General features: G+C 44.3%; 1 protein-coding gene across 1 annotated transcript in view; it reads right to left on the bottom strand.

Annotated features, from left to right (window-relative positions):
- ADGRB1 (adhesion G protein-coupled receptor B1) overlaps positions 1–27,824 on the bottom strand; it is a 340,537-nt gene that overhangs the window by 13,538 nt on the left and 299,175 nt on the right. Inside the window, exons 24-28 of the mRNA XM_060277561.1 lie at positions 26,530–26,596; positions 24,938–25,023; positions 11,678–11,849; positions 9,751–9,846; positions 7,107–7,146 (exon numbers count right to left, since the gene is read on the bottom strand). Coding sequence (XP_060133544.1) covers positions 7,107–7,146; positions 9,751–9,846; positions 11,678–11,849; positions 24,938–25,023; positions 26,530–26,596 — 461 coding nt within the window. The remainder of the gene's footprint in view (positions 1–7,106; positions 7,147–9,750; positions 9,847–11,677; positions 11,850–24,937; positions 25,024–26,529; positions 26,597–27,824) is intronic.

Raw genomic sequence — 27,824 nt, forward strand, 5'->3', positions numbered from 1 at the left:
TGTTTGAAATTAATCCCACAAGCTTCTTGGACTGGATTATACATGTCAATAAATAAATAAATATGTCCTCCATAGATCCTGTGTTTGATTCATGATGCAAACATTGCATTTCTGCTGGTAAGGGTATATAATCTAGTTACCCATATTGGTTTAAAATGTTTTATTGATTTTATCCTTGACCTTGGTGCCACGTAGACAGGACACCTTTGCTCAGATTCCTTTGCCCCAGCTGCTAATTTGCTAGGGTTGCCAGACTCAATAGAGGACAGGACTTCTGTGCCTTTAATTGCCCTGCTCTCTTTTGAGTCTGGAAACCTTAAAGAGAAACCAGCAGACCCTTTGCTTGGAAATTAAACAAAGGGTCTGCTGGTTTCTCTTTAAGGTTTCCAGACTCAAAAGAGAGCAGGGCAATTAAAGGCACAGAAGTCCTGTCCTCTATTGAGTCTGGCAACCCTCTTTGCTACTGGGCCAAGTTCAACATGTTACTACTAGAAAGCCTTTAACAACTTGGGATCAGTTTATCTGTGAGATCACCTTGCCCCATTATGCTTGATTGATGGCTTCAGTCTGCAGAATTAGGACTCTTACAGGTGCCAAATAAAGCTCATTCCGCATTTGGAAGAACTCAAACTTTGCAGCATCTACACATTGGAACTCCCTGCCTATTGATAACAGGCATGTCACTTCCCTGTTTTCTTTTTGGAGCCTGCTAAACCAATTTTTGTTCAGACATGTCTACCCAGATATCTAAAATGCTGGTGTCTGCTTTAAACTCCTTTGAGTTTCTTGCTGATTTTACATTTTCCTGAATTCTTAAGATTGTTGTTATTAACTGTTTTTACTGATAATTTTATTGTTTTATTCTTATTGCAACTGCTTTGATTTTTTTTAAAAAAATGTATACATAAAGTAAATAATAAAGTGTTTTTTTGTCTCTTCCCTACTTGAGAGATTAGATACAGAATATCCTCTGGATGCTTTCAGACCAAAAGAGCAGCTTCAGCACTTATAAGAAAAGAAAGAGCCAAATTCTGAAGGAGATGGAGAACATCACATGCAAACACACATATGCATCACAGATATAAGTAAACTATACATTGCTATTGCTCAGCCAGCTCTCAGCTGCAAGGAAAAGAGGGTTAAGAAGTCATGGTTGGCTTCTATGATCCATCCCAGAGTCATGGAACTAAATACTTACCAAGCATATCAGCAGAACAGCTGCTTTACCTATTATTCCCTGAAGAACAGGGGGAATTAAAAGACCAAGAAATATGGGCTTGGGGGCTTCATTCAAACAATCCCTGACTAAGGGCTGGAGCGTTATGTTGTTGCTGGGTGGTTGTGTTGTCTTGTAAAACACAACAGCAGATTGTTGGGATTTAATTGGTCCGCTATGGTGCCTTGAGCTTCCTAAGCCAGCAAAATTCAAGGGCAAGCCAGCAGAAATAATGACCCAAGCCTTTGTGAGACAGGATTCCTCAACCTGGTACCCTCTAGATCAGGCATGTCAAACCTGCGGCCCTCCAGATGTTTTGGCCTACAACTCCCATGATCCCTAGCTAGCAGGACCAGTGGTTGGGGAAGATGGGAATTGTAGTCCAAAACATCTGGAGGGCCGCAGGTTTGACATGCCTGCTCTAGATGATATGGACTACAACTCTGATCCTAAATGTGGGCACCAGCTTGGAGAAGGCTGGTTGGTCTGATATCTTGACATCCTGGGGTGCGGTTTGCAAACCCAGTTGGGTAAGAGAACTGTGGTACTCAAACGTGACAACTGTAGCAACTGGGGGAGGGATTATGATATCTAATGGACATGGAAATGAATTTCCCAGATCTCGGATCGTAGATGAAGATCATGGGGGGGGGGGGTGTTTCTATGAAACAGTAGACATCTTGCAAGGAAAGATGGAGACATTTAGCTGTTCTTCCAAGTATCACTCATGCATTTAGACAACTCAAGGGATGCTTCCCAGGATATGTGTTTTTTTGTGTGTGTGTCACACAGTGCTTGCTTTCCTCTCCCCTCCGCATTTACCTTTTCTTTTGTGCCATGTCTATTAGGTTGTGAGGCCCTGAGGACCTGCCTGATCTTTTAACATCTCTGCAGTGCTTAGAAAACATCCGCTGCTTGTTTAAAATTTTACAGAACAGTTGCTCTGGAGAGATAGGGGTGTAAAATGGAGCAAGGGCTGTCCTTCCTTGCTCGTTTGTCGGATGCCTTTGGTTTTGTTAAGGTTAAGATTGTCGGCGCTGAGAGAGATCAGAGGGATAAAAAGAGACACACAGAGAGAGGAAATAAATGAAGACAGGGAGGGAAAAGAAGCCAGGGAGAGGGAGAGGTGAGAAGACATCAGCAGAGAGGGAAGCATCATGTTTGATCGAAGGGCGTCATATGAAGATACCAAAAGAAAAAGCAATATGATAATCTGCCTAAGGGCATGTTGGCACTGGGATAATTTGTGGGAGCTCACACTCCCTTTTGAAACCTTGAAGCTGAAAAGAGAAGGCGATAAATAGTCCCTGTTTAAAACAGGAGGGATGGGCTGCAGCTCACTCCCCAGCAAGCTGGCTCTTGTCGATGGGCACGGACTCTGCTTACCAGCAAAGATACTCATTTGTAACACAAGCTGGCAGGGAAAGGAGAGCAAGAGTCTGATGCCCCATGGAGCGAATCTGATGTGGGCGCTCCACCAGAAGGACAGCCTTCTAATGTGCACCCAGGTCACAAGTCCCAAACAATTCATTTACTCACAAGTAAACATGCATCAAATTGGGCAGAAATGAATTGATCCAGTGTAGTGTAGTGATCAGAGTGTCGGACCCGGACCTGGGAGAATGGGGTTCAATTCCTGTCTCTGCCATGAAGCTCACTAGGTCAGTCACCGCCTCTCAGCCTACCCTACCTCACAGGGTTGTTGTGTGGCTAATGTGGGGAGGGAACAAACTGTGCACACCACTTTGTACTCCTTGGAGGGAAGGCGATACAGAAATGTAATAATAAACAAACAAAGTGGTCACTATACTGAAGAGATAAGAAAGAGGGATTTATATCTAGATGTTAGGATTGAGAGGATAAGGGAAAACAGGAAAACAGGAAGATGCAATAAGAGGTAAAGGAGGTGCTGTGGGATTGGTGGAAGTCAATGTTTGTTTTCCTTTTTAGTGTTTATATTATTAATTTGTAAGATTTGGATTTGTTTTTCATATGCTTGTTTTTGTGTTTTGTGTATTGATATTTTTCATTTGTGTGTGTGTGTGGAAAATACTAATAAAATCTACTATTAAAAAATAGTAGTGTGTGTTTGCCATAGTGCATTCTCCATGAAAACACACTCTTTACAGCTGAATTGGAACAAACAGCAATTTGCGGAAAACCCTAATTGCCATTTGTTCCTATTCAGCATCAAAGAGCAGGTTTCCCTGGGAAAGCAGCAGGGTTAATTTTTTTTTTAAGCACTCAGACATTGACCAGGGAATTGTGGTCTTTTTCCTAGAACGTGTGGGGCTAAAGTTAAGTGTGGACGAGGGTTTAGTGCTTCTGATGGCTCATTGCTACAAAGGATGGGCTTTTCTGCAAATCTTGAAGTTGAGCTTATCTGTATGGATTTTCTCTAATTCATGTTTGCTCCTTAATCTTGATGAGATGTGAATCCTCCCCTTTCTGATTCTGCTAAAAACATGAATGATTCTTGCAGGTTATATGCATTATTATAAACATTATTACACATGTAATATTATGCACCTATTATATGCATATACATGCTAGGTTTCCTGCAGTAATCCATGTGTAATACATACAAGGCATGTGAACTGCATTAAGAATATGTGTATGTTGATATACTTGTGAAATCATGCTGCAGAAATAAAATACAACTTGGAGCATGGCTCTTTTATATATATCATGTCTCTCCTGTATTGGTCTCTAAAGCCACAGGAGGCGTTGTAACTCTCTTAACAGTTTGACTTCACTCCAAAAGGTGAACTTTTCCTCACAAGGCAGACGGATGCATTATATGCATAGAAAATATGTGTTTTCGCATTTAATTATTTGGGATTTAAAAGAAAAGAAAGATGCAAAAATGTATTGGACCTAGGCAAGGACTGACTGCAAGAGGCAGACTGAAGTTGGGGGGTGGGGGTGGGGGACTTATTCAGGTCGAATCTCCCCAAATCCATATATAAATCCAACTCTTCCATCTCTAGTTTCAAATCCCAGCAGGGAAGCTGCCATCCTGATAAGAAGTCAGACAACAAATAGGAAGGGGAAGTGAGATGAGGGGATGAGCAGACAGGATGGGGAAGGGTGGATAAAGTTTGTGCATGGAAATAGAATCATGGAATCATAGAATCGTAGAGTTGGAAGAGACCACAAGGGCCATCCAGTCCAACCCCCTGCCGAGCAGGAAACACCATCAAAGCATTCTTGACATATGCCTGCCAAGCCTCTGCTTAAAGACCTCCAAAGAAGGAGACTCCACCACACTCCTTGGTAGCAAATTCCACTGCTGAACAGCTCTTACTGTCAGGAAGTTCTTCCTAATGTTTAGGTGGAATCTTCTTTCTGGATGAAATGGATGAATGGAAGGCAAAGATTAACAAAACAACGAGAGGGAAATCTCCACACGTTGTATTTTAACATTGCCTAGTGTTTTGTGTGTGCCCATAAATTTATACTGTATGGAGTCGGAAAATAGGTGCAAATGTGTCCTCTCCCCCGGGAGATGGGACTGCCTCCATCTCCTCCCCATCAGGTAAGAGCACACCTGTTGGCAAACAAGAATCGGCTACAAGACACAGCGAGAAAGAGCATGATATAAACAGACAGAAAAGAGAAGCCTGGGAAGGAAGGGGAAAAACAAATCCAAGAAGGAAAATACAGAAACATTCATAGAGGTGCAGACAGCAATTAATTCTCAGCTTTAAGAAGAGATCCTGGTTTGGAAGATTGGAATTCTATGCAGGGTCGAAGGCAGCTGGGATTGTATTTGCTTGGAAAAAGGAGGGAAGATCTTTAAGGAAATTCCAAGAAGTGTCAAAGGTTGTTGGTTTTTTGTTTTTTTAACCTCTTCCCCTGGTGATTCAGGGATGCAGGAGGCGAGCAGAGCATTTAAGGGAGGGTCGAGGCAGCACAGGGCATTCTTGTTGGAGTTCTCAGTTGCAACAGATGCAGCGCTGGGTCTATTTAAGCAGGGTGAGGGGTGGGGATGGGAAGAGGTTGGGGGCCCAGGCAAGTCTGCAGGGCTGATCAATTCCCAAAGGATGTGGGTAAGAGCAAGGGAGAAGCAGAGGAGACAGAGGATGCTGGAGGAATAAGCTCACCCATCATCTCTCCCAGAACAGGGAAGGTCTAGAGGAAGAAATGCAGCATGAGGGGATCCCAAAAACTACTAAACGTCCTAATTTAAACATCCAGTTCTTATATGGTTAAGGTCAGCAGGAGTGGACTTTCTGGCACGATGATCAGGTCTCATGAGCTGCTTTGGAACTCCCTGCCTATTGATGGTGCCTTCATTGTATTCTTTTTTGGTGCCTGCTAAAAACATTTTTATTTAAACAAGCCTATCCAGATGTTTGGAAATTTGAGTTTTAACCTGTTGTTAGCTTGTTGTTATTTTAACTTTTCAAACATCTTAAATCAGTGGTTCCCAATTAGCTAACTAGTGTGGAACCCCTATTTTTTTTCAAAAGCGAAGCCACAGACCCCCTACTTTGGAAATGTTTTGATATTTGTATGGTGGTTTTTGTTATGTGAATGGTGCTACAGACCCCCTGGGTGCATTATAAGCAGATCCCCTGTTTTAAATCGTTGTTATTTCAACTTATCAGTAATTTTATTGTTCTTTTTTTAAAAAAAAAACCATGTTGAGGGTTCCCCCCTTTTTACAATTCAGCAGTATATAAAATTTATGAAATATGAAAGAAAGAAAGAAAGAAAGAAAGAAAGAAAGAAAGAAAGAAAGAAAGAAAGAAGGAGGAGCCCAGATCAGGACTCGTTCACTACCTGCTTCAACCCATTTTCTGAAATGTTTTCCATCATTGAACTGCAATTGGGGAAGATGGTAAAAGTACCCACACAACGATTAAACTGCTGTACCCAAATCCACTTTGCCCCAACGAAAATCCAATTCATGTAGATGTTATCATGAATCAAAAATGGCTGTGGGAACCAGTATTGGAAGTGCAATGTTTTTGTCACTGCAACAGGGTGGTAATAATAATAATAATAATAATAATAATAATAATAATAATAGGAACAACTGTTTAGAAACTGGTGCCAGAGTTTTGATTTTCCTCTTCTCTCCCTGTTCCTTTCCCCTTGTATATCGTGTTTTGTTTTGTTTTGCTTCTTTTAGATTGTAAAACTGCTGGATAGGCTCTGTCTTGTTTTGAAAAACCAGGCCACCCTGGAAGCCTCATTGGCTGAACAACAGGGAGAAACTAAATAAGTAAAGGCCTTCCAAATAATAATAATAGTAGACCTGCCAAGGGCCGAACTAACTGTGATAAATAAAGGCAGTAATTTTCATTCAAGTATAAAGTGAGTCTATTTTTTTTTTAATATGAGAAGGGGCACAGAGGGGAGGGCACCTGAATCTTCTGCCCCTCCCCCATGCCCCCAACCTCCATGCACTTTCCCCCTTGGAAAGTGCTTGAAGGAACAGGACATGCAGAGAGCCCCTTTCAATGTAGGAATTGGACCCTCCCAGGCCACCCTGGCTCTAGATGTGGATGGTGCAGTCATGGGGTTAAGTCAGCCTGGCAGCCACCAATGCGTCCAGTTTGGGCCTAGGTCTCTTCTTCCTCTATCCACGCCCCTTCCAAAAGCCTGTCCTGTGGAGGTTGCCCTTGACCTCAGCCAAGCCCCAAGCATGTAGGAGGGGCAGCGGAGGAGAGTTAGCCTGCAGGAGATGGGAGGAGGCGGGAGCTCCCGAGGGGCAGGGACGGCTGGGAGCAGCTCAGACGCACAGACCAGACGCAACACAATTTTTGACACGAACAGACAATATACAAGGATATATATTGTAAAAAAGAAAAGGGAATAAAGGTCAAGCTCAATCCCCAAACCAGGTCACTTGTTGATTTCTCACCTGTGATGTGCTCACCTGATCTACAAGCCATATCCACGTCCTTCTCGAAATCAGTCTGGAAGACAGAGAAAACAGAGGAGGGCGGTGGTCAACAAGGTAGAGGGGAGGGGGGGTGGTTATGGGGTGGCAGAGGAAAGAGGGCCTCAAATCCAGCACTTCTGGCACATTTCCAGAACTAGCAAGCAAAGAGTCTCGCTACAACGAGAACCTGGCGTGAACAAAAGGGGGGTTATTGAGAGGTGAAGGTGTTCAGTTGCTTTCAGACATGGGCAATATTGTCTTCCTGATTATATGATTATAAGGTGTCATTATCCACTTCTGTCCCGTTGTCTAATGTTCCTTTCACACTTCAGCACCTGTGGTGTTATGGAACTGTGGCTTTTTGCCCAGCATCTCAGCACATAGTGCTCAATTTCATTTGCACCCACAATTCAGTCCCACAATTCGCTCCAGTCTTTGATGGGCGCAGATGATGGTCTGAACGAGCAATCACAACCGGATTTTTCATTTAGATCTGTATCTGAAACCATTCCGAGTTATCAGCCTGGTCAACGGACAATTTCCAACTGAGTTAGGCGGGGAACGTTTCGTTACATCAGAAATGACTCTTTGTTTCAGGTTCTTGAAACGCAACATAAAAAAGGGGCAGATTTCAGCGTGTCTTGTGCCGGGTCAGACTCACACACAAGTCTCCCAACTTTTGGCAATGTGAAACTTCTCCCAGGTCTTTGGCCAATTAAACAATCTGTTTTAAATAGTATGGGTTTCTGTTTGTTACCGTGCTATGTATTGTTGTGTTATTATATTGTCAACATTCTGTTGATCCTTGGATGAAGGGTAGTATAATAATAATAATAATAATAATAATAATAATAATAATAATAATAATTGTTCCTGGGCTAAGTGAGCTGCAGAAGAAACTGGTGTCCCCCCCCCCCACCTCCTGGAATCACCTAACAGAAATTAGCACTAAGCTTGTACTATATTCCATTAATTTTCTGGAAGTAGCTCTTATGTCACATGAAAGCTCAAATATAATGTGGAAATTAAGAGTTAGAGAAATGTTGGGGAAATGGGGACAGGCTGGGTGAATGCTGCCTTTGGCAGGAAGCAACATATTATAGGGATGGAGACAATTATGCCAATCCTTCTTCACGCCTGATCCTGTCTAATTTGCTTTCTGTTATGTGTGTGGGGAGGAAGCTGGTAGCTGCTTGTGTTTATTCTTGCACATATCAGCTGGAGGGGGAAACTGCATGCTGAGACTCTTCTGCAAGGCAGTTGGGGGTGAGAGACTCAGTTGTATATGCCAGGGGTGGCCACCTCCCAAGAGACTCTGATCTACTCACAGAGTTAAAAACTGGGAGTGATCTACCCCCTTTTGGGGGGTTCAGGTCAAAGCTGTTGAGTTTTTTTTAAGGAAGGGAAGCCCTGTTTTGGGGGGGGTTAGGTCAAAGTTGTTGAGCTTCTTTTAGGAGGGAGGGAGGCCCATTTTTGTTTAGGGCTTCAGCTTTTTTTAGGGAGGAGGAAAATTTTGGGTGAGCTTTCTTTAGGGGTGCCAGTGATCTAGCAGTGATCTACCACAGACATCCAGTGATCTACTGGTAGATCACAATCTACCTGTTGGACGTGCCTGGTATATGCATCCCGTTGAACGCAACAGATCGGAAAAGCAGAATCTGAATCCAGATGCACATTCAATGGACATTCAGTTGAAGCTAGTGATTGGAGAAAGGTCTGAGCAAAATGGAACAAGGGTCTGACTCAGCACAAGACAACTTCTTACAAGTATGAATTCTCAAGAGAGCTTTTTGTGGCTGGGCAAGAGCTACCTGGGCAGAAAAGTGGAATATTCTGTGGAAATCAAGAGATCCCCTCCCCCGAAGTCCAAGCACGCATCCTGCTAATTTATGAGACTAATAGAGCTGATTTCCCCCCCTCATTTCATTTCTCTCTCTCATTAAATAATTTTTATTATTTAAAAAAAGAATCAAGGTGGTGTACAATGAAACCATGAAAGCCACTAAATACAGAAAAAATGACTAACGCAGAATCCAATTCATTCCCTAAAAACACTTGGTTGAAATACGTACATTTTCAGCAGATGACGTCAGGAATATAGGTGCCTGTCTGATACCCATAGGAACAGTGTCCCAAGTTCCTGTTGCCACTACGCTAAAAGCCTAGGTTTGTCAAGAAGCTACACTAATATGTGATAACTGTGGGGCTGTTAAGAAGGTTCTTCCCGATGATCACAAGTGATCTGGCCTGTGTGTACAAGGGACAAGGTGGTCCTTCGGATAACCTCATACTAAGCCATTTAAAACTTTGGATGCTACTAATAATATCTGAAACCTAGTTTCATATTGGACTGACGGTTGGGGCAGGGATTTCTGCACAGCTGTGATATTGTTTTAATCTTTCAAAAAAAGCCCAATAAAACACCAAACATTAAATACTTTGCTATACTGGGCTGCCTTCAGATGTCTTCTAGAAGTTGCTATTTAACTCCTTGACATCCGATATGAGAACATTCCGCAGCATGGGCGCCACTACCAAGAAGGCCCTCTGCCCGGTTCCCTGTAACTTCACTGCAGAAGAGAAAAGCTACACCACCACCCCATTTCTTAACAGAGGGACGAGAGGCACTTTATCCTACCATGAGCTGAGCATGTCCGTTCTGAAATGACCCCCCAGAATCTCCATTTCCTTCTTCCTGGCGGTCCACCACTCGGCATTTCACAGCATCCTGCACCTGGGAAAGGGCATGGCACAAGAGAGAATCGGATCAAAGTGTCAGAAGGAGCAAAAGAAAAGGAATGAGGAGATGTCAAGTCATTTCAGAACCAGGACAGAGGCACACCCAGCAGAATCTGCTTAGAGAGGTTTCCTTGCAACCAGGCAGTATATGCATGTTGTGAAATGAATAAATAAAAATCATAGAATGAGTCCTTACAAGAATCTGGGGATGAGGGCAGAAAGAGAATGGGCCCTCATTTTTTTTATTTTTATTTTTTAGGAAATGGCACCAGAATGTATCAATTCATCTGTCTTTATTGAGAAACATCACCTCTGGAGGCAGAACATAGCCAACATGGCTAGCAGCCCCAGATAGCCTTCTCCTCCACAAATTTGCACAATCCTCTTTTCAAGCCTATCTAGGTTGGTGGGCATCTCTGCCTCCTGAGGGAGGGGGTTCCATAGTTTAACCATGAAGAAGGACTTTCTTCACTACTGTTTAGCTAAAGATTGGGGGATGGGAATCAGTGTGGCTTGTAGATCTTATTAAAACCCCACTACCCCACCTCCCAGTGCTATTTTTCTAGAAAAAGATGTGCCAGGACTCATCACTAACGCCTCCCTTGTTCTCTTATAATGGAAATGGTGCCCACCTGAGAGGGGCCAGAACTGAGTTCAAGTGAGTTCTGACTGGGAAAAAGCCCCGAACAGGACACAAACTGGGACCCAGGTGGTGCTGTGGGTTAAACCACTGAGCCTAGGGCTTGCCGATCAGAAAGTTGGCGGTTTAAATCCCTGCGATGGGGTGAGCTCCTGTTGCTTGGTACCTGCTCCTGCCAACCTAGCAGTTTGAAAGCACGTCAAAGTGCAAGTAGATAAAGAGGTAACACTCTGGTGGGAAGGCGTTTCCGTGTGCTGCTCTGGTTCGCCAGAAGCGGCTTTGTCATGCTGGTCACGTGACCTGGAAGCTGTATGCCGGCTTCCTCAGCCAGTAAAGCGAGATGAGCGCCACAACCCCAGAGTTGTCCGTGACTGGACCTAATGGTCAGGGGTCCGTTTACCTTCATGACACAAACTGAATCATGGGTTCTTGGGACCCAGGCAATGACTCCAGATGTTTTTGGTGTTAGGACCGTCAATTCGGTATATATGAAACTAGATTCAATGGAGGAACGGGGATGAGAAGATTCACTCTCATCCTGACCTCTCCATTATAGAAGGTGCTGGAACTCAGTTCCAGTGAGTTCCGGCTGAAAAAAAAGCCCTCCCAATGCCCATTCAAGCCCTGGTTGGGGCTTTACATTCATTGGAACCATATAGTAAAAACAGATCAAAGGAGACTGAGAAAATGCCTTCTCATCCAGTAATTGTGCAAAGCAAGATTTCTCAAGCAAGGCATGATTTGAGTTTGGGCTGAGCCAAATCAGCATATCTGAAGGAGTGTCTCCACATCCATCGTTCAGCCAGAACACTGAGGTCCACACCTCCAAGGGCCTGCGAGAAGTTAGGTTACAGGGAACCAGGCAGAGGGCCTTCTCGGTGGTGGCACCCGCCCTGTGGAACGCCTTCCCATCAGATGTCAAGGGAATAAACAACTATCTGACTTTTAGAAGGCATCTGAAGGCAGCCCTGTTTAGGGAAGTTTGTAATGTTTGATGTTTTATGGCATTATTATTATTATTATTATTATTATTATTATTATTATTATTATGTTGGGAGCCACCCAGAGTGGCTGGGAAAACCCAGCCAGATGGGTGGGGTATAAATAATAAAATATTTATTATTATTATTATTATTATTATTATTATTATTATTATTATTATTACTATGCTTGCTCAGATGCTCACCTCTCTTCTCAGGATGCAGTGGACCATCACAATGACAAAGCCTTCCAAGGAGTCAAAGACTGCGAAAAGGATTTGGAAGAGGGCTGATCGCCGGTCTGTGATGGCCAGCACAGCTGACATCCAAGTGAGGGCGAGGAGAGGTAGGACCACACAGGAGCTCCACAGCGATGCCCTGCGAGAGGGAAGAGAAGAGACCATCATTGAGCCTTCTTTGCCATTCCAGTTCCGACGCAGCAGTGAGCGGATCCCGCAAACCTCTGCTTCCCAAAGGGTGACAGAGGAATAATTTCTGGTAGAGGCAGGAGGGTGTTCCCAAACTGTTTCCAATCTATCAATGGGATATTATGGTTGACCGAGGAAAGGGGATGACAGGGCTTCTGACCAAGGAAGGAGCCATATGCCAACATAAAATAACAATGCACACTGAGAAAACAGGTGGGACCATGGTGTAGTGGTTAGAGGGTCAGATTAGGACCTGTGAAATCAAGGTTCATATCCTCCTGCTTGGACATGAAGCTCACTGGGTGACCTTGGGCCAGGCACTCCCTCTCTGAGTCCCTAGAATCCTAGGGGTGTAGCTTGACACACCTTGACCTCCTCATCCTCTGCTTTGTGTTCCATCTTTCCTGATGGAGAACAAAAAAGCTCTCCACACTTTTCTGATCTCTTGGTTGGTCCCAGTAAAAGTATTACCTAGCTGTTGATTTTGGATCTCTCTTGGAGCTTCTAGGAAAACTACCTGTTTGCTCTTGCAATTGCTTTCTGGATCCCGAGGAGACTCCTTAAGAGTAGGAAATCTGCTTTAATTATACCCGATTTGCCTTAGATTAGTTAAATTCTGAATCGAGACCACCTTAATGTGCTGTTTAACCATGAGCGAGATTCGATGACTGCTAGTTTTTTTCAATGATGCATAAGCAGGGGTCTCCAAACTAAGGCCTGGGGGCCGGATGTGGCCCAATCGCCTTCTAAATCTGGCCCGCGGACGGTCCGGGAATCAGCATGTTTTTACATGAGTAGAATGTGTTCTTTTATTTAAAATGCATCTCTGGGATATTTGTGGAGCCTGTCTGGTGTTTTAACATGAGTAGAATATGCCCTTTTATTTAAAATGCATCTCTGGGTTATTTGTAGGGCATAGGAATTCATTCATATATTTTTTTTCAAAATATAGTCCGGGCCCCCCACAAGGTCTGAGGGACAGTGGACCGGCCCCCTGCTGAAAAAGTTTGCTGACCCCTGGCATAAAGCATCTCTCTGTTGCCCAAGGGGCATTCAAACAAAATAATACAACGCAAGACTTCCAAAGTGGACCAAACTCGAGCTTCAGATTTCAAACGGACAGGAAGACAGTCCAATACGAAGCATTTTGGTCCCCGCAATTCATTCTGGAGAGGTTGCGTGAATTGCTAAATGAGCACTCTGTGCCTAAGCCCAAGAAAGGCAGTGTGATGTAGTGGTTAGAGCAGGGTCCCCAAACTACGGCCCGGGGGCCGGATGCGGCCCAATTGGCCTGCCAATCCGGCCCGCGACGACCCCCGCCGCCCGCCACCACCCGCACTTACGGCACGCAGCGCGGCAGCGCTCTTCCGGGTCGGGAAAAAAGCGCCGAAAATCCTTTGTGCGCATGCGTATGGGCCTCTCCTGACCCGGAAGAGGTCATTTCTGGTGCACTTCCGGGTTGGGGGAGGCCCATACGCATGCACACAACGGATTTTCGGCGCCTTTTCCACCCTGGAAGCGCGCCGCCGCGCCAGTAAGCGCCCGTGCGCATGTGCACGGGCGCGCACTCCCCCGCCCGCCGGCCCGCACAGGCGCGCGCTCGACCATCCTCCGGCCCGCCGCGCGATCGGCGCGGTGGGATCCGGCCCAAATGCCGGTAAGTCTGGGGACCCCTGGGTTAGAGTGTCGGAGTAGGGTCTGGGAGACCGGAATTCAAATTTCCACTTGGCCATGAAGCTCACTGTGTGACCTTGGGCCAGCCACTGCCTCTTAGCCTAACCTACCTCGCAGGGGTGTAGTGGGGCTTAACTGAAGAGGTGGAGAACCATATTCACACCTTGAGCTGCTTGTAGAAGAAGGTGGGGGTAAAAAAATGCAATGATGAATCCAGGCTTGCCTCATGTGTACTGGGTTTTTAAGATGTGCTGTATCTTCCATGCAATCCATTATTTTAGATCTTTCCACAAAACAGATAATAAGGAAACATCTGCTGGGGAGGGTCATAGTTCAGTGGTAGAGTATCGGCCTTTCGAGCAAAAGGTCCCAGGTTCAATCCTGGACATCTCCAGGTAGGGTTTGGAGAGACTCCCTATCTGAAATCCTGGAGAGCTGCTGCCAGTCAGTGTAGGCAATGCAGGGTTAAATGGACCAAAGGCAGCTTTGTGTGTTCCTGTTGCAGCTGGGTCTTCTGTGAGCATTCATCTATCCATTTCATGCTATATAATAGACACTTTGGACTCGAGGCCAGTTCATAACTGGCTCTTAACCCCTTCTTCTAGAAACATATTTCCCCCTTACCTGGTATCGACTCATAATCTTGTCTAAATTTGCATGAACAAATTAAACAACCTATTTCTATAGCAAATGGTGAGAAGAAGATGCTCAGTGAGTATTCCTGCCCCCCCTCAATGGTAACCAGAGGCAACTTGGATATTTAGCCTTGGGGAAAGTCTTACTTTGATAATACTCACATGAGCAAAGAGTTCAAAAGGGGGCATGGGATTCTCTTTGGACTGGCAGAGCGAGATTTAATAAAAAAGGAATAGTTTTCAAACTGAGCCATAATTCTGGTAAAAAAAAAATACAAAACCATCCCCTGCACCCCAAAACTCCATCACCCACCTCCTCTTTTCAGGTGCGCTCCCCACACCTTTCTCAAACATATGACATTGGTTAGCAGGACATCCCAACAAAGGCACCCTTTTGCAACTTGAAAGTTAATAAAATGGACTTAGGCACATGCACAGGGTGGGAAGAACAGAACCCAGCCCAATTCAAAAAAGTGAACAGAAACAACACATGGAACGGGGGTGGGGAGACGGAGAGAGATCAATGAGACAGTAGCACAGGTAATATTCCATGCAAGGAAGAAGAGAGTCAGTTTGTCCATCATTTCTCTAAGAGATCAGTTGGTGGGATTCTGCATTTGCAGTAATTAGGAGCCATTCAGATTTGCTTATCCCTTAGCCATCAATTGCAAAAGGGAATCTTGAATCTTGACGAGACTTTTCCACTAGGCAATGTACCAAACCCAGCCTTAGGCCCTCTTTCTCACTTCCTTGAAGCACCGGCACTTCCTGCCAGTTCTAGCTCAATGGGTAACATTGAGGACCCTAACATGGGGAGGGCTGTAGCTCAGAGGTGGTTCAATCCCCAGCATCTCCGGGTAGGACTAGGAGAGTTCCCAGCCTGAAACCCAGGAAAGCCACTGCCAGTCAGTGTAGACTGTGTGAGCAAGATGGACCAAAAGGTCCGATTCTGTACAGGGCAGATTTCTATGTTTCGGTGTTCCTATGAGTCTGTCTGCTACAAATTCACATGCTCAGATTGTGTGCCAACGGATAGTCAAAGGTACCCTTCCAGAATTAAAGCAACAGGTTCCCCCCCCCAAAGAAAAAACCACCTTCATAACAGGAAGACAGAAGAAGGGAAGGGGTTCAGGAGGCATCTCCCCAATCTTTGGGGGTTGTTAATTCTCAGATATCAGGGGTATACATGCAAGAGGTGAAGGTGACATGGAAATGGGAGATTCCAAAGGAGCAGATAGGCAATGAGCTTGCTTGGGACAGAAAGGAAGAAAGGAGATCCTGGTTGAAGAGAGATTGCCAGGAGAGAGATGCGAGGAAATTCTAGGGGATGCAGAAGCCGGGAGCTGCAGGGAGTGGGTTTGAAGGAGAAAGGTGAGTTGAGCAGTATGGAGAACTATGGGTGCATGAAGAAGAGGTCTCCTGGAGGTAGGGCAAGGAGAAGGCAGGGAGGAAGGTCCAGCAAGGAGAAGCTTGGGATGCTCTATGAAAGAGTCACAGGGAGCAGTGAGAAGAAAGACAAGTGTTTCATGCGCCAAACAAGAACCAGCAGCAGGATTGGAGAAAGAGATGTGAGAAGAGGAAGGCAAGGTAGAAGCAGAATGCATGGCTCTGGGGTCTTCAAGGGTCTTGGATTGTAATAGGACTATCTGTTTCTATCTTCAGGCCATGGCTCCCTTAGAGTGGGAAAAAAGAAAGGCAGGAGAAGAGGCAAAAGGGTGAAGGAAGTGTGGAATGTTTCAGGTTTTTGAACAGCAAGGCTGTTTTTTTCAGGGGGGGGGGGCTTTCCCCTGCAAAGCTAGTTTCTTGTGGTTTCTTGTTAACCAGGTAGCAAAAACCTTGCCATGCTTACAACAGCATACAGTATAGGTAGAACACCGTATTGATCAGCTCGGAAGAAAGCCTGGCTGGTGGAGGTCTTGCCTTAATCACAATCGCCTTGTCTTAATCAACAGGGTCTTGAACAAACCTTTACCCCAACCACAACTGGAGGCCTGCTTTTCTTCTACAGAGAGGAGGGATCAAAGGTGACTTCCCACCCTTCCCCCCCCCCCAAATTCTGTATGTCTTTGAGGTGAAGGAGGAGGACAGTGTCTGTGAGAGCGAAGCACAGCAGATTTCAGGTAGGACAGGAGCTCTGTCAGGAGCTGGAAGATGCCAGCAGAACTTCTGGGGTAGATTTTGGTGAGGGATATTGGAATAGCACAGAAATTGCACTGCAGCCCTCTCTGCCAGGATGCCTCCCTCCTTCTCAACCTCTTCTTAAGCCCAACACAAGAAAAATGTCAACAATTACTCCTCATTCTCTCTTCTTTTCTTCTATCCCTTGACTCACTCCCTTAATACCTAGGCCAGCCATCTTCAACTTGGCTCTCTCCAGCTGCTTTGAACTATGTAACTCAGAAGTGAGCTTCCTTTCTGCTGCTCCAGGGGGCAGGACCTGACCTAATGGATTCCAATTACCAGAAAGAGGATTCCGACTGAACATTAGGAATAACTGTCTGACAGCAAGAGCTGTTTGACAGTGGGACAGATTCCCTCAGGAGGTTGCGGACTCTCCTTTCCTTTGGGTTTTTTAAGCAGGGGTTGGATGGCCATCTGCCAGGGGTTCTTGAGCTGTGATTCCTGCATTACAGGGGGGTTGGACAAGATGACCCTTGGGTCCCTTCCAACTCTACAATTCTGTGATGGGCTTTGCTGTCCAAACAGCTAGAGGGCTCCAGGTTGGTGAAGACTGCTCTAGGCCCTTCATTAAAACCTAAAGAAACCAATGGCCAGAGGCCATAGAGTTGGAATCATAGAGTTGGAAGGGATCATCTCATCCAACTCTCTGAAATGCAGGAATCTCAGCCAAAGCATCCATGGCAGATGGTCAACCAACCTCTTATTAGAAACCTCCAGTGAAGGAGAGTTCCACTGTCAAACAGCTCTTACTGTCAGAAAGTTATTCCTGATCAGCTAGTATAGCCATTTTCAGAGGCTTTCAGAGTTCCTCCTCTCCGCCCTGCCATGATTAGCAGAAGCGGATATATGAAAATACATGCAAACATAGTAATTTGCATTGAATAATGGGGCACAAAACGAGCGCCAAATGTGCATCGTGAACCGCGGTAATTATAAGGCTCACTGACATTGCTAGAATGAATTCCTTAGAGAAGTAATATCAAGGCTCCTTCTGATGGTATACTTTAACCCTAGCCTTGATATCCATGTGCAAAATAAACACATGACTGTTCTGGATCTGACAGGGGAAATCATTTGCTATTTGGACAGTGGACCGGCCCAATTTGACATTGCCAAATTTGCTTGCAGATCAGATTGCAACAGCTGGCTTCCAGGGCACATCCCCGGATTTTATTTTGCAGTTTTAGACCCCCAAAGAGCCTGCATAAATACATCTGTTATGTCCAAAATGCATACTAAATGCACATTATCGGGGCAGGGGGTGGTGGTGGCTGCACTGAAAAGCATCAAAATGCATTGAAGGAATACATATTTATGGGAAGAGTGTGTACAAAATGCATACAATTTACATGCATTTTTATAATGCATTCTTTTTGGAAAGATCCACAAAAATGGAGCATGCTTTAGAATGTGGGTAGGCAGAAGGTAGATTAGGATCTACCTGCAGATCTCTGGGTGATCTGCAGGAGATTGTAAATGGTTTTTGATCCCCTTTCTTCTAACAATAGCAACATCTAAAAGGCTTCACCCCTACACTAAATAGGGCTGGGTAAATATATCAATTCTGGTTTTTCTCAGTTTCACATTGTTCCAATCTTAAGTTCAGTTACACAGCAACTTGTTTTAAAAACAAAGAAAGGGAAACTCCTGTGGAAAATTTACCAGTATTTTAGGGAGAAATTCTCACACAAATATATGTGTTTGTAATTTTGCCCAATGTACATGTTTTGGTTAAGCATTTTCTCCTATCATAATGCCTGCTTCTATGTTATTGCCACAACTATTCACATTTTTCTGCATGCTTTTACTCTAGTGTGGGCAGTTTTGTGGGGTATATGTTCCTTGGCTGGAGAACAGCATAGAAAATTCAGAGAAGTACAGATTCTGGCTTGTGTATTGTTTTGGAAACTGTGGTCCACCTTTAATTGCAAAGTGGACTGAACTTCTACACCCCACCTCCCCCTAACAGAAGGGCAATCAGGATCAACTGATATGCATGGCTATACTTATGCAATTGCTTTTAGAAGCCACTTTGCAGCAAGTAAGCAGTATATACTACTATTAGTAACATTTCTAAATAAATGTTTAGGGGTTCTCTCATTTTCCCATTCATATTGAAATATTGCCCCTCAATGAGACCAAACTTAGATTCACAAAATGTTTAGGGGTATGCGTACCCCTGCGTACCCCCCAGAAAAAAAGCACTGATTAGTACTAGTAACCCAGCCAGATGGGTGGGGTATAAATAATAAATTATTATTATTATTATTATTATTATTATTATTATTATTATTATTATTATTAGATATATTGGCCATTTGCAGTACAACAGCAGGGCTTTTTGATCCCCAACTGCCCAATGATAGGAATGTCTGAAAGGTCTCATCCCTATCCTGGAACAAATAAACACTTGGGAGAAATCCCAGAAGCGGATTTTAGTCCTGGGTTGAGCATGTGCTCATAAATTCCCTGCCCTTCTTACATAAAACATTTCTTCCCTCCTGAGATAGTATTTTGCACCTGGTTCTAGCTGGAAAAACACACACAAATAAAGCAGTTCTTACAAGCCAAAAGTCTGCCCATCGCTGCTTTAGACTCCCAACATCATATGCTGAAATGATAGCAAGCCAAGATCATTACAAGCTTAATTTAGGATACTGGAATGTGAATGGCATGCGGAAGACAGCAGAGGAATATTATGGGGCAGCCACAGAGAACAATTCTCTGTCAAACAGGACAATGGGAGGAGAAGATGCTTTAAGGCAGCCTTCAATCTAAGGATGGAATAAAGGTCCTTCAATCTAAGGATAGAATAAAGGTCCATTTCGGCATCACTTTTGCAAGGACTTTGAAGAAGTGGGCTTACCAGTTGCTGTGGGGAATTGATGGAGTTTCCCTTCTATTTTTTAACTGTAGTTTTCACTTCCTTGCCACAAGTCATAAGCCCAGCACCTGTCAATTAATCGGTTCCTACAGAAGATCAACCTTAGTATTGGAGATTTGTTTTCTGCCACCCCCAATCTGAATTGAAAGTTCACAGCTGCAACATTGCAGCATCATTCACAGGCGGGGAAACTGTGGTCACGGAATCATAGCACTGTAGTCTTGGAGGTGACCCATAGGCTCATCTAGCTCAACCCGAAGTCCTCCAGATGTTGTTGGGTTCCAACTCCCTTCAGTCCTGGCCAGCAGGACTGACAGTCAGGGGTGATGGATACTGCAGTCCAGGTATATCCCCATTTCTGCAATTAGGCCTAGCACTGTCAATCTTAGCTCTGACAGCTAAGTGGAGCTTCCATTATCAGGGGCAGTAGATCACAGCAAGCCAGGTGCTAATACAGGGATCGGGAACTGTTACCCTCTCAATGTTGCTGGACTCCAAATCCCTTCAGCCCCAGCTATCATGGCCAATTGTCATGCATGGCGGCAGCTGTAGTGACATTGTGAGGGCCACCGTGAACCAGGTAGGGATATGAATTGAGGAAGGCTCCCACCTTCACATCTAAGTATGGAATGAAGCACCAGCAAGGCCTGAAAAGACCAGCAAGGCAAACTTGAGTAGACCTATATTGACATAGCTTCCCAAGTTTGCTGTGCAGGATGAGAGGCTGTAGAATTCTAGACACAGAGGTTGGCCACTGTGAGAACAGGATGCTGGTCTCAATGGGCCACCCAGGAGACTCTTCTGATGTTCTTATCTTAGGAAACTGAGCCATCTGCACGGAAGGATTACTATATTGCAGCCCTTGAGAATGCTTCCCAAACTGCGAATAGTAGAAAATGCAGCTGCCTGGATGTTGGTGTGCAAATAATAAGACAAAACCACCGCGGCAACTCCCTGAAACAAGGTGTAGTGTGAAGATAACTTAAAACTAATGACTATTCAAAAATATAGAAAAAATCCTTCCAGTAGCACCTTAGAGACCAACTAAGTTTGTCATAGGTATGAGCTTTCGTGTGCATGCACACTTCTTCAGATACTTCAGATATCAAAAATATATATAAGTCTCCCGAACTTAAGTAAATAAGAAAGAAATTAAACTTTTTCTAAGTGATCTATGAATCAAATCACCTGATGAGATGCTGGCTATATACTCTCGTTTCACTGGAAATATCTTCCTCAGAAGGAAAAAAGCTTTTTAGTTTGGTTTCTTTATATCTTAATGTTTAAACTAACTCAGACTAGAGTAATGAACTCTACAAAAGGTTGAATAAAACAGAGCAGTCGGGGAAATTTTCCCAAAGAAAGCTGAAATTGTTTTAACGCAAGGTTAGATAACCTCCAAAGAATATTAATCAACAAAAAACATTTTCTTGCAAGATTAAACTAATGGCTGTGCAGGTTTACTAAAGCTAAGGTGTTATAGTGGACATATCTCAAAGTTTAAACCACAAGCTGCATCAGCCTTCTAAAGTAAAGGTGTTCAAACAAACATAACTCTGACTGGAGCAGTCAGAAAATGTTTTAAGTTATCTTCAAACTACATCTCGTTTCAGGGAGTTGTCGCGGTGGTTTTGTCTTATTCTTTGTGTATCATTTATTCTCGTGACTGTCTGTTTTGCCGCTTTTGGATGTTGGTGTGGGCAGATTGATCAAACACAAGGAACAAGGCTACTTTGGTGTTGACCCCATGTTTGTGGGTTTCTATCCTGACTGTAATCAATGAAGACCCATCAGTCCAAGCCTTCAATGGGTTCTAAGGAGCTGTTTGTATTCAGACGCTTCCTCTTGGATAATGGGTGCACTTTTTAAATATATATATAAAGTGGGTTTCTATAGTTTGGGGGAAGGTCCACAGCTCAGTGGTAGAGCATGCAGAAGGTCCCAGGTTCGACCCCCATTGGCATTTCCAGGTAGGGCTGGGAGAGACTCTTGACTGAAACCCTGAAGGGCCACTGCCAGTCAGTGGGGATGATCCTGAGATAGATGGACTGATTCAGTATAAAGGAGCTTCCTAATATGGTCCAAGGAGAGAATAAAGGAGACAGAAGCGCCAGGCGGGTATAAGAAATCAAACCAGGGTGCGGAAAAGGGAAAGGGAAAGAGAGAGAGCGAGAGAGAGAGCAAGAAGGAGGAGACTCGAAACCAAAAGGGTCGAGGGGGATAGAAAATAATATTTTTTAAAAAATAAAAAAGGAAAAAGAAAAGAAGTTGAAATTAGAGGAACTAACATGGCGTTACTGGTGGCTGTGGCGGAAACGTCAGCAGAAGATAGCACTCCACACTTGGAACATTTGAGCGTGATGCCGTAAAGGGGCACTGCCATCTGACTGCAATTAAAATTAAAAGACTGAAACGAAACAAAACACTTTGCTCGTGAAAACACAAACAAAACCAAAAAAATAAAAGGAAAAGGCAGGAAGGACAGGAGGACATTTGGGTGGGGGGTGGGGATATTTAAACCCATAAGGGGAACCAAAAAAACAAAAACAGATCAAAAGGAAATCCCAACTGACGACACCCATAGCTTGAAAGAGGGATAGAGAAATAAACGAAATAACGGAAAGGGAAGGGTTAAAACTCTCATCTATGTCATTCCAGGTGCGGAAAGCCATGAGCAACAGCTCAACTCCCCCCGCCCCCCGCCCCCCAAAAGGTCAAGAATCATGTCAACACCACTGGGGTTAGATGGAACCGTGTTGGAAAAGGTTGACCAGCCACAGAGTGGGACTCAAGGCTGTGAATATTCCGCGGCTACCCACAATTTCTGTGATTTTCTGTGAACCACCCCAGGATTATTATTAGATTATTAGAATTTCTATACTTGCACTTTGATGTGCTAGGTTGGCAGGAGCTGGGACAAAGCAACGGGAGCTCACCCCGTCATGGGGATTCGAACCGCCACCTTCTGATCGGCAAGCCCTGGGCTCAGTGGTTTAGACCACAGCACCACACGCGTCCCCTACTGCATAGTAGCAGCAGCAAGTAATGTTCTTCCTGGTGGCTATGAGCTGGGGGCCCCACCATTTTCTTTTCCAAGAATCCAACTGGAGACAATGCTCCCACATGGGTTCTGGAGGGACATGCTAGCTGACATCGGTGGCTTCTAGGGAAATTGGTGCCACAACTCAGGGTGGGGGGAAGATGGGTATTTTGGAGAAAGTCTGCAATGCTGCCTAGCTGGTTCTTGAAGCCAAGACGGCGCTGCAGCAGTCAAGAATGGAGACGGGGGGGGGGGGGAGGGACTAATTTGCTCAACCAGGAATACAGACAACCTTATGGATCTGGCTATAAATGTGTTTGTGCTGATACTATATATCACATATGGAGAACATTTGGTCCCCTAGTAGTTGTGTGACAGCAGCTCCCATCAACACAACCCATCGTCGACAATGGTGAGGGATGATGGGGGCTGTAGTTTAACAACTTCTGGAAAGCCACATGTTCCCCAGTTTCCATTTCCAGCCAAATATATTTAGCCGTAAAGGTAAAGGGGCCCCTGACCATCAGGTCCAGTCGTGTCCGACTCTGGGGTTGCGGCGCTCATCTCGCTCTATAGGCCGAGGGAGACGGCTTCCGGGTTATGTGGCCAGCATGACAAAGCTGCTTCTGGCAAACCAGAGCAGGGCACGGAAACGCCGTTTACCTTCCCGCCGGAGCGGTCCCTATTTATCTACTTGCACTTTGACATGCTTTCGAACTGCTAGGTAGGCAGGAGCTGGGACCGAGCAACGGGAGCTCACCCCGTCGCAGGGATTCAAACCGCCGACCTTCTGATCAGCAAGCCCTAGACTCTGTGGTTTAACCCACAGCGCCACCTGGGTCCCAGTTATATTTAGCCATAGAAATCCATATAATGCAAATCATAAACTTGTAGAGTTGGAAGGGACTTAGTTCAACTCCCTAAAATGCAGGAATTACAGCTAAAGAATGTCTGACAGGTTGGTCATCCAACTTCTGCCTGAGAGCCATCTGAGATAGTCCATAGACTATTCCCAAAGAAGAAGACATCAGACTCCATCCTCCTCTGTTCAGGTTTTTTCATGTCATGTGCATCAAAATCTACTACATCAACCCACACCACTGCCACTTCTCCAACACAGTTCCAAAAAAACCCCAGGTTGACCTTAGCTGGCTAGATGACCTGAATTGATCCAGCTCTCCCAGGCATTTCCACATTCTCAACAGGTAACATGTTCTAAACAGGTAACAATATCAGCAGAACCATTCAACGTGGATAACGTACTTTTAAAAGAGAACATTTCACATGCAAGCAAAGAAATGAACAGAAAATAGAAGGGGGGAAGGAAAGGCATGGAAAAGCAAAGGCCCACATTTCCCTCGACGTTTCCATTTTCAGTGCACATTCGACACAGTCGATAACCAGCTGGGGGAGGCCTTGATTGGAAGACTCAGTCATGTTTCAACAGGACAATAACTTCCAATCGAGCAATTTTCTGGCTGTGTGGTTTGATACTGCAGAGGAGCACATCGCAGCCTTTAGGACGGAATCCCAGCCGGATGGGCGGGGTACAAATAATAAATTATTATTATTATTATTATTATTATTATTATTATTATTATTAAGCCTCCACTCACCATGCTGGGCCTGCTAGCCTCTCTTTCTCCATGCTAGATGAACTGCCCATTGCTAGCTGCCAATTGCTCTGGGCAGCCCAACCTATCCTGGGGTGATCTGGGGCTGTCTCCACTAGATACATACTCCTCCTGTAGGCCAGATTCCCCCAGATCAGCCCAAGGCAGTTTGGGAACAATTGAATTCCACAGGACTTACTTCTGGGTTTGGGTGGCATTGTTTTTTGCACCTGGCAATACAGCAGAGGTTTAGGAAGAGTTTTCTTTCCCCTAGATGGGTTGATGAGCCTCATCTGCCCCCCACTTCCCTCTACAGTACATGCAGAAACTGCCTTCTTGACCAATCCACCAGAGCCTGTCTTCAAACGGAGGGGAAGTCCCTAACTCACTAAGGGTTTGAGACCCATTGGCTATCCTCTTCTGGTTTAGCTGGCCATGTGAAGCCATTCCTGGGGTGTGGCCACTACAGCTTCTAGGAGCCACAGATGAGAGCTGAGTGCAGGGTGGGGGCCAAAGTTGCACAAACTACCCCAGAAGGAGCATGACATGTCTCTTACCTACTTCTCACCTCTCAACCCACACGCACCAATCAAACTTAAGATACCATAAACACAATACAAACGACTGGCTCATATGCTGTGAAATGTGAGTGGAGATTTGTGGGATCTTAGGGAAAGTTGGGGCTATTTCGGGGTGGAAGTGTCGAACCCACAGACAGCTGTTTAAAATCAGGCGATGTTTTCATGTTTGTTTGTTTTTTGCATGAACTTCTCTGTTGCATTTCTGCTCCTTTAGTAAACCACACTCAAGTGAAAACCTTGGCCTTCCATTTCTGTCAAAATTGGGAAAAAGAAGCTCTAGTAGCTAATTCCTACTTTTTTGTGAGGGAGGGGGTTACCATTATCATCCTCCCCATTGTGTTCCTCCACCCCTGCCTGGTTATCGAGTGTGACTGTTTAATTTCCGATGTCATTCTTTTTTGCTTAGAGGAATTATTGATATAAGGCATACCCTGCCCGTTCCTTCAGTTTCTTATCTGTTATTCCATCTTTCGATACAAGTTTGTTAAATACCAGAATACCAATAACCATGTTCACCTGTTGGAAGAGAAACAACAGACAGACACGTTTGTTTGAAAAGCCCGACCATGTCAAAAATCAGAAGCAAAATCATACATATCAAGCTGATGAACATGCCCAGATATCTCCCAGTCAGTTTAGCATTGCTTAAGAGAGGTTAATAACAAAATCCGAGTGGCCAGCAGGACTCTGACCTGCACAAGGTTAGAGGACTCAGGATTGCTAATTTCTTATTTGGTCCTGGAGCCTTTTGCATGATGAACGTTTGGTGTCTGGGAAAGCAGACATTGGAGTCAAACCAATTTTTCAAGAGAGTTCCCAGGAATACAAATTGGAGGGAGAAAACCAGGGCGTGGGCATGAAAGATGTCATGTCTCTCTCTGTTCAAGGATGGGGTTGTCTCCTTGTCAGCATCCCAAACACAAGCGCAAACAGAACTGCTTTAAAGCCCCGTGGGCTCAAAGAGGCCATCAGCTCCCTTTGATCAGGGATGGAAAAATGTGTCAATTTCAGCTCCTCATTTTTTTTTCCAGTCTCAAATTCAGTCTTCCACGATTCCATGCCAATTTTGCAAAATTCATCAGTGGGTTAGCGTGAATTTCTCTGGACGTCCACTTTTTTTTTTTGCAAACAAATTCCCTTAACATAATGCATTTTGTATGTTATTTTCACTAAGGCATGCATTTCAATGCACACTTTCCCCTAACATGCAGATTTTATTTTTATTTTTTCACATAGCATTTGGCTCAAGAACTGCAATGCAAACTTTCAGAATGGAAGGATTGCTGCATATCAAGTTTGCATATTGGGGAGTTCCACATTAAAATGTGAGCTGGTCCCCATCGCTACCCTTGATGCCTCTTTTTAATTGTATGTTTTCAACTGAATTTTAAATTGTTGTAATAATAATAATAATAATAATATTTTGCAATTTTTATTATTCCCTGTTGCATTGTGTATTGCATTTACAAGGGCATGCTGCAAGGTTGCATAGCTATACCATTCCTACAATTTCTCTGTTGCTACAACACAGAGATCCTGTGCAAGGTTAGCCCCCCCCCCAGTTGTCCACGACTCCTTGCCAGATCTCTTGTCCCTCAAACAGTGTTTATGTACAGTTCAGACAGACTGTCCTGAATTACGTTTTGTTTGTGGATGTCTATTAATCACAGTATATTCAGGGTCCTTTGAACACAGCTAATGCCAGACCTTTGCAACTGCTACATGAAGCAAACCACTCTTAATCCTCCTTTCCACCCCCTTAAGTGCCTTCATTCAATTTCACCCATCAATATGGCATTCACACCCTTAATTAATCTGAAACAAATCTCCTGTGGAGAAAGGACCTTAGCTTGGGCACTTTTGCTTTCCTCAAGGAGCAATTTCTTCTTGAAGGTAGAGAGAGAGTGTGTATGTGTCTTTTTTTCAAAAATAAAAGTAAAAGAATAAGTGGTCTTTGGGGGAGTTGGGAGCATAGGGAAGGCACAAAGAAAAAGAAAAATGTTTGGAATTCGGGTAAAGTACCAAAACGACAGCCGCTGCTGGTCCCACGAAGGCATAAAGGAGACCTCCTTCCAAAGACAGCCAACAGCTAGGAGAGGAAGAGGGAGAAAACAGACGTCAAGGCAGTGGCGAGACTAGTCTCCAGGCACAGCAGAGACATTGCACAGAAACAACATTTAAAATGAGGAAAATGGGAAGCAGGTTGGGTCTGCCCAATGAGACAAGTTGCATGATAAACACTTATAATAATTAGGGTTGGGGAAACCTGTCCATTCTGGGTTCACCCAATTTTCCTTTTCCTTTTCAAATTTTCACATATTCGCTTTAAAAAAAAAAAAACATCATTGTGAAAATTCATCAGCACTTTAGGGAAATTTTCCCCTAATATACACACTGTATGCCAGTTTGTCTAAAATATTTATTATTAAATAATTTATTGCCCTTATATTCCACATTGTGCTCTAAGGAGCTCAGGGTCGAGCACATGGGTCTCCCTGTCCTCAATTAACCCCCACAACAACCCTGCGAGGTAGGTTGGCCTGAGAGGCAGTAACTGACTCCCAAGGCCATCCACTGAGCTCCATGGCCAAGTGGGGATTTGAACCCTGTTCTCCCAGAGTTCTGCCTCTCTACACATTTTCACAAAGCAACTTCCCGTAATCAAATGCATTTGGGGGGGTCTAATATTTTCAGTAACATATGATTGTTTTATTAACACTGTTGATTAAACCACTATTGGCAAATCGGCCGGGTCAATCTGAAGCCTACCAAATCAATATCTTCTGGACGACAAGTCCAACGATATCACAGTGGCCGTGGCAAAGTTTCTTTCAGGAGTCAAAAGAATCAAAGATCAACATGCCCATGACTAAACAAGTAACGCTTAGGTCTCCTTTCCCTGGGGGGTTGTCTATATGAGTCTGTATTTTATTCTGCATCTATGTTATGGGTTGTTGGACCGCAATAAAGATAATTATTATTTTTAACACTTTACAATCATATATACATTTCTCGTACCTGTTACCGGTATTTTGCAGGAAAACAGCTTTGCAAAATTTAGAGACGTGAAAATTGCAACGGTTGCTGGGTGTGTGTTTTTCGGTTCACGTATTGCTTCATTGGGTATGGATTAAGTAAGTTCACCTTTAAATGCATTTCATTTAATGTTTCATTAAGCAGGATCCTTATTGCTGCTCTCTGCATATTAAATCCAGGTTTTAAAATATCTGTGTGTTCTTTCAAGAACTTTCCCTAATCACTCTGGGAGCTGTAGTAATGCGAAGGGAATAGGCGCCTCCTATCAACTCTCAGCATCC

The sequence above is a fragment of the Zootoca vivipara genome, chromosome 8 (genome assembly GCF_963506605.1).
Source record: "Zootoca vivipara chromosome 8, rZooViv1.1, whole genome shotgun sequence".
In the NCBI taxonomy this organism is placed as follows: Eukaryota; Metazoa; Chordata; class Lepidosauria; order Squamata; family Lacertidae; genus Zootoca; species Zootoca vivipara.